At 50.9% G+C, this 6,422-nt stretch overlaps 1 protein-coding gene across 1 annotated transcript in view; it reads right to left on the minus strand.

Annotated features, from left to right (window-relative positions):
* Positions 1 to 408: 408 nt before the first annotated feature.
* Positions 409 to 6,422, minus strand: part of nudt22 (nudix (nucleoside diphosphate linked moiety X)-type motif 22) — a 17,432-nt gene continuing 11,418 nt past the window's right edge. The window contains exons 3-5 of the mRNA XM_069893937.1: positions 6,323 to 6,421; positions 2,217 to 2,310; positions 409 to 1,481 (exon numbers count right to left, since the gene is read on the minus strand). Coding sequence (XP_069750038.1) covers positions 1,377 to 1,481; positions 2,217 to 2,310; positions 6,323 to 6,421 — 298 coding nt within the window. The 3' untranslated portion in view covers positions 409 to 1,376. The remainder of the gene's footprint in view (positions 1,482 to 2,216; positions 2,311 to 6,322; position 6,422) is intronic.

Consider the following 6,422-nt stretch of genomic DNA (forward strand, 5'->3'; position numbering starts at 1 on the left):
GGAGGGAGAGAGGTACGGGGGAGGGAGGGAGAGAGGTACGGGGGAGGGAGGGAGAGAGGTACAGGGGGGGAGGGAGGGAGAGTGGTACAGCTGGGGAGGGAGGGAGAGTGGTACAGGGGGGGAGGGAGGGAGAGTGGTACGGGGGGGAGGGAGGGAGAGTGGTACGGGGGGGAGGGAGGGAGAGTGGTACGGGGGGAGGGAGGGAGAGTGGTACGGGGGGAGGGAGGGAGAATGGTACGGGGGAGGGAGGGATAGTGGTACGGGGGGATGGAGGGAGAGTGGTACGGGGGGAGGGAGGGAGAGTGGTACAGGGGAGGGAGAGGGAAGGGGAGAAGAGGGGAAGGAGACAGAGGAGAGAGGGGGGCAGGGGAGGGGTATGGGGGAAGGGGGAGAGAGGTGTATGGGGAGGGGGAGAGAGGGGTATGGGGAGGGGGAGAGAGGGGTATGGGGAGGGGGAGAGAGGGGGTATGGGTAGGGAGAGAGAGTGGGATAGGGGATAGAGGGGGGAGAGATAGAGAGGGGGATGGGGAGGGAGACGGGGTTAAAGAGAGGGACAGGGGAAAGGGAGAAGAGGAGGAAGGGTGGGGATGGGGGTGGTAAGAGCGTGCTGGGAAGAAAGGGATGGGGTCAAGGAGAGAAGGATGTGGGGGGGAGAGAGAGTGGGAGGATGGGGAAGAGGGAAATTGGGAAGGGAAGAGGGAAATTGGAAGGGGAGAGGGAAATTGGGAAGGGGAGAGGGAAATTGGGAAGGGGAGAGGGAAATTGGGAAGGGGAGAGGGAAATCAGTGGGAGGGAGATTGGAGGAAAGATAAAGGTGGAAGGGAGGGGGATGTGTGAGAGAGGGGGATGGGGAGAGGGGGAGACAGGAGGAAGAGGGAGGGGAAGAGATGGAGGCAAATTAGGAAATGAGTACGAGAGGGAGAGAAAAACGGGTGGGGTAGGGGGATAAGGGTGGGTGGTGGGAGATGGGTAGTGGCGGGAGGGGCAGATGGTGGGATGGAGAGACAGGTGGGGAGGAGATGAGATGGATGGGATAGAGGGAGACAGGTGGTCGGTGGGAGATGAGTGGGGACGGGAGGGGAGACGGTGGGATGAGGAGATGGGTAGGGGTTAGGTGGGGGGTAGAAGGTGAGACGGGTGGGGTAGGGGGGGGCAGGAGGTGAGACGGGTGGGGGTAGGGGGGGGCAGGAGGTGAGACGGGTGGGGTAGGGGAGGCAGGTGGGAAGGGGAGAAGAAGAGACGGGGAGGGGAGACAGGAATGGCAGGCAGAGATGGGGAGAGGGACAGAGAGAGGGTGTGCTACTGAAGACCCCATTTGGGGAAGCTCCGACAGCTCCTACACACTGACATCACTGCCCCCAGGGCCGACATCCTGCCTAGCCAAGTCCTGGGCGTACCAGTGTGTAGAGCCTGACGCCTCCCTTCGCTGAGGGGCATAGCTCCTGCCAACTGCTTGGGCACTGGTCAAGGTTCAGGACGTCCTGTAGAGAGAATCATATCAATGATCTGGATGATAATGCAGTCAATTGGATTAGCGTTTGCAGATGGCACTAAGATTGGAGGCATTGTGGAGGGAACTGGACCAGCTGGAAAAATGGCGGAAGGAGTTTCATGCAAACAAGGGTGAGGTGTTGCATTTTGGGGCCCCATTCCTAACCTCAATCCCTCTCTCTGGAATCTTATTCTAAACTCTTTCTCTCTCCCGAAACCCCATTCCTGTTCTCCCTCCTCCTCTCTCTGACCACCCCCCCCCCCACCGGACTCCATTCCTGTGTCCTCTCTCTCTCTCTTCTCCCTCTCTCTCCAGGAACCCCTTTCCTGCTCTCCCTCCCCCTCTCTGACCCCATCCCGCACCTCCCTCCTTCTCTGGGACCTCGTTCCCATCTTCTCTCCCCTGGACCTCATTCCTGCTCTCCCTTCCTCTCTGACCCTGTCCCGCACTCTTCTCCCTCTCCGGGACCCCGTTCCCGAGCTCCATCTCTCACTCCAGCACCCGGCTACTGCGCTCCCTCCCTCTCTGAGACCCTGTTCCTGCTCTCCTTTCCAATAAAAAAAAAATCAGTGAATTAAAGATCGCGCTCGCGCTTTACTAACAACTGGATCATCCAGAAAGCTAGAGTGGGCCGGATTATCGGAGTCCTGTGGGAGTCCGTGCCCCTGATCTTGGGGCTTATCCATCCTGCGGGATCTCATGTCCGACGTGAAGGGGGCCTCACCTGCTGCCTGATAAAGATGATGCTGGTTGACTCCTGAGCCTCCGGACCACCGATCAGATATCGCTGCCTCACCTCCTCAGAGGTCAGCTCGCACCTGCCCAGAGAAGCACAGGACCTGGAACCAAGACGCTCACTGCTGCTGGGGCCAATGCAAGTCCGATCCTCCTCCCCCCCCCCAAGTAACCTTTTACTCCCTTCCCACAGTACAGAAACTGCCCCTTCTCATCTGAGCCTAATTAATATTCTGCCTGGTCCCATTGACCTGCATCGGGAACCACATCCTTCCACATCCCACCCATCGCTGTCCAAATTTGTCTTAAAATGTCAAAATCGAGCCTGCATTCCAGTATTGGCCTCCATACTTGAGAAGGATGGACTGGCCATCCAGAGGAAGTTCAGCAGGTTGATCCCGGAGATGAGGGGGTTGACCTTATGAGGAGAGACTAAATCGTCTGGGATTAGACTTACTCGAATTCAGAAGGATGAGAGACCTTGTATTAAAAAAAGAATGAGAGGGGTAGATAAGATAGAGGCAGGGAAATTGTTTTCACTGGGAGGCAAGACCAGAACTAGGGGACGGCTTCAAGATTCGGGGGAGGAGATTCAAGATGGAGATGGGGAAAAACTTTTTTCCCCAGTGAGTCGTGAATCTGTGGAATTCTCCGCCCAGGGAAGTGGCTGAGGTGACTTCGTTCAACATATTTAAGGTTCAGTCAGATTTTTATACAAAAAAAAAGGAATTGAGGGAGATGGGGAAAAGGCAGGAGGGTGGAGTGGAGCCAATGATCGGCTTGGCTGTGATCTCATTGAATGGTGGAGCAGGCGGGTAGACGACTCCTGTAAATTGTAATTCCCGCAGATCACTGCACATCGCGGCGATCATCATGAGCTAAACAACTGGCAAAATTAAAATCACATCTTTAATACATACAATATCGTGCAACTTCATTCTCAAAAAAAAGGTTATCGATACAGGTTCACAAATACTAATTCCCATGACATTGGAGCTAAAACACCAGAAAATTTGACCAAAGCAGTGACTGAAAAACCCCACCAGCAACAAAAACAACAGCACTTACTTATTTCCGTGGGCAGATGGAACTGCGTGGTTCAAAGCACCGTTGTCATCCAGGTAATAATGACAGCTCTGACCCAGAGATTCAAAAAGTAAATAAGTGTCGAGTTCTAGCCTCGTATGTCTATTGGTACGTGGAAGCCGGGCTGACGAGAAATGTTTTTGTTGTTAGAACTAACGACAGGGATATTTTTATAAAAAATAATAAATGTTGCTGAAACACTGCACAGAAATGTTATACAGTCATTTTGGTGTCGCCCCCTCTGATGGTGTTACCCGGTGTGGTTCTCAACCCCCCCCCCCCCCAGTGAGCCAGTGCCTCATGGGCTGAAAGGGCCCGTTACTGCGCTGTATGGTCGATGCCATTTCTCAATGTTGCACAGGTCAATCGACTCATTGGCCGCTGTGAATTGCACCCTCAGGGTGTAGGTGAGGGGTAGCAACCTAGAATGGCCTGCACAGAGTGGACATGGAGGAGACGTTTCCAGCAGCAGGAGAGTCTCGCACCAGAGGGCACGGCCTCAGTAAGAAAGGACGTGCATTTAGAGCAGAGATGTTTCTCCAGCCCACTGGCGTCAACTAGGTGGGGGGTGCTGACCACTCCCGGGGGGGCACCATCAGAGGGGGGTGACACCAAAATGACTGTCTATAAACATTATTGTGCAGTGTTTCACCAGAAATTTATTATTTTTTTTATAAAAATGTCCCTGTCATTCGTTATAACAACAAAAACCATTTTTTGTCAGCCCAGCTTCCATGTATCAGTAGACCTACAAGGCTAAAACTCTATGCTCATTTACTTTTTGAACCTTCTACCGTGCTCTGGGTCAGAGCTGTCGTTAATACCCGACGACAACAACACTTCGAATCATGTGGTTCCATCTGCCCGCGAAAAACAGGATCCCCAAAACCCAGCAGCAATAGAGATTCACCAAGACAACTGGTTACTTAAACAAAAGTTGCTTTTAATTATCTTTAAACATAAAAACAGGATCAAACTTTAACTTATTACTATTAACTAACCCCTTTCTAATTCTAAGCGCACATGTATGTAATGTGTATAGTTTCAGAAAAGTTCTTTGCTTTAATAGTCCAATCATTCACTTCTCCGAGTTCATCGGTATCAGGCAATTCATATACTCTGCACAGAATTTAACATTTATGAATCTTCACCAGACTCTGGTGCTTAAAGGTAATTGGCCACAGCTCATGAAGGTTCTTGTTGGTTTCAGAGAGAGATTTGTTGCTTGTTGGACACACACAAACTGATTCCCTCTGATCAGCCACTTCAGTGTCTTGCCGAAGAAACCTGCCCCATCATGGGTTTTCCAAATGATAACTTCTTCTTCCGGGTCACCATGGAACTCCTCTTGCTTCCCTTATTTCAGGAGAAATGCTCGAGTCAGCCATTTCTCTTATAAGGGCCACAAGGGTTTTCAACAGGTAGAACTCGCAACCCATCTTCAAAATGGGGCCTTTCAACCAGCCTGCCAGCTCGCCATGTTGCAGCCTCAAAAGCTACTGCAGAAACTGTAGAACTGCCCCCTCTCTCTCTCCAAAGAATCATGTTTTTTCTCTCTCTCTGTTTGCAAAACCACATGACTCCTCTTAGAACAGCAAACTGAAACCAGACAGATTGCTGGCATTGGAATCAGTTTCTGCCTGGACATCTGTTGCATTAAAGACAATAGTCCATTTACTCCACATCAGTCAATTAACACCTATTTGTGAAGTCTCCATAGGCCTTCTTCAAAGTTTTGGTAAAGTCACTGTGGACATGAAGTCTCTGCTTCTGCAAAGCTCTTGCATTTCAAATGAGATGTCTTTTGTGAAATGTTCATGCCTGTTTGTGAAGTGACCTACACACTAAACCCCCTACAATCTATCTCTTTTAAAGACACATTTATATAAAATATAACATAACCTGTAATAAAAGCAAGCACTGTTGTTTTTGTTGCTGCTGGTGTTTTTACGGTCGTTGCTTTTGTCAAATTTTCTGATGTTTTAGCTCCAATATTATGGGAATTAATGTTTGTGAACCTCTCTCAATGACTTTTTGAGAATGAAGTCATATGATATTAGAACTAATTTTAATTTTGCCAGTTGTTTACCTCACGACGATCACCGTTACAGTCAGTGATCTATGGGAATTACGATTTATGGATAACATTAGTACAAAAAGCATTACTAAGGATTCTGTATGGTATGGTATGGGAGGAGGTCCATGAAGGGGTGGGGGGGGGGTGGTGTGACACCATGAGTTACCATGCTGGGTGAGACCGGCCCTAGAGACGCCACTACTCCAGCTGGAGGGGCGTGGAACCCGTTACCATGGACGGCTGTGGAGCCCGGGCCAATTAACGCAGAGGTTGATAGGGAAGGCGCCAAAGGCTATTGTGAGAAGGCACGGGGATGGGTGGGGGGGGGGGGGTCGAGAGGGGAAATAAACAACCAGTGAATAGCGGAGCAGACTCGATGGGCCGAAGTCCAAGATCTGCTCTGATGTCTCACGGAGCGAGAACAACAATGGGACTGGCACAAGAGCAGAGGTGGCTATCTGGCTCAGACTGAGGTGGGGACGAAGGATTTGTTTCCCTCTTAAGGGGGGGAAATTGGGGAGGGGGTGGTCAAACTTGTACAGTAAGCCCTCGGGTTACGAACATCTGACTTACGGACAACTCGTACTTACGAGCAGGTAGAACTCGCAACCCATCTTCAAAATGGGGCTTTCAACCAGCCTGCCATGTTGCAGCCTCAAAGCTACTGCAGAAACTGTATCAGCGGTTTGAGGAAGGAGAAGGCCATTTTAAGTTGGATCACCTTGCTGTCAACACTGCATTGCGGGTGTAACTTGAACTCCAATAAACTAAGCAAACATTTGACTCACTCACACTAATTGCGAACCGCATGTACCTGTTCCAACTTGCCTATGGATTCAACTTAGAGACAGATGTCTTAACGGATCTCGTTCATCACCCAGGACTTTAAAAGAAAGCCCTCCACCGCCCCCCCCCACCCCCCTCCTCTATACCTGACATAAAACTCCGCACTGGCTCGCCCTGCGCTCCTGTTGTTCCGCACAATTCCCAGCAGCACGGGCCTGTTCAAGTTCTCCAGTGGAATATTAACCA

This window comes from Narcine bancroftii, chromosome 8 (genome assembly GCF_036971445.1).
Source record: "Narcine bancroftii isolate sNarBan1 chromosome 8, sNarBan1.hap1, whole genome shotgun sequence".
NCBI lineage: Eukaryota > Metazoa > Chordata > Chondrichthyes > Torpediniformes > Narcinidae > Narcine > Narcine bancroftii.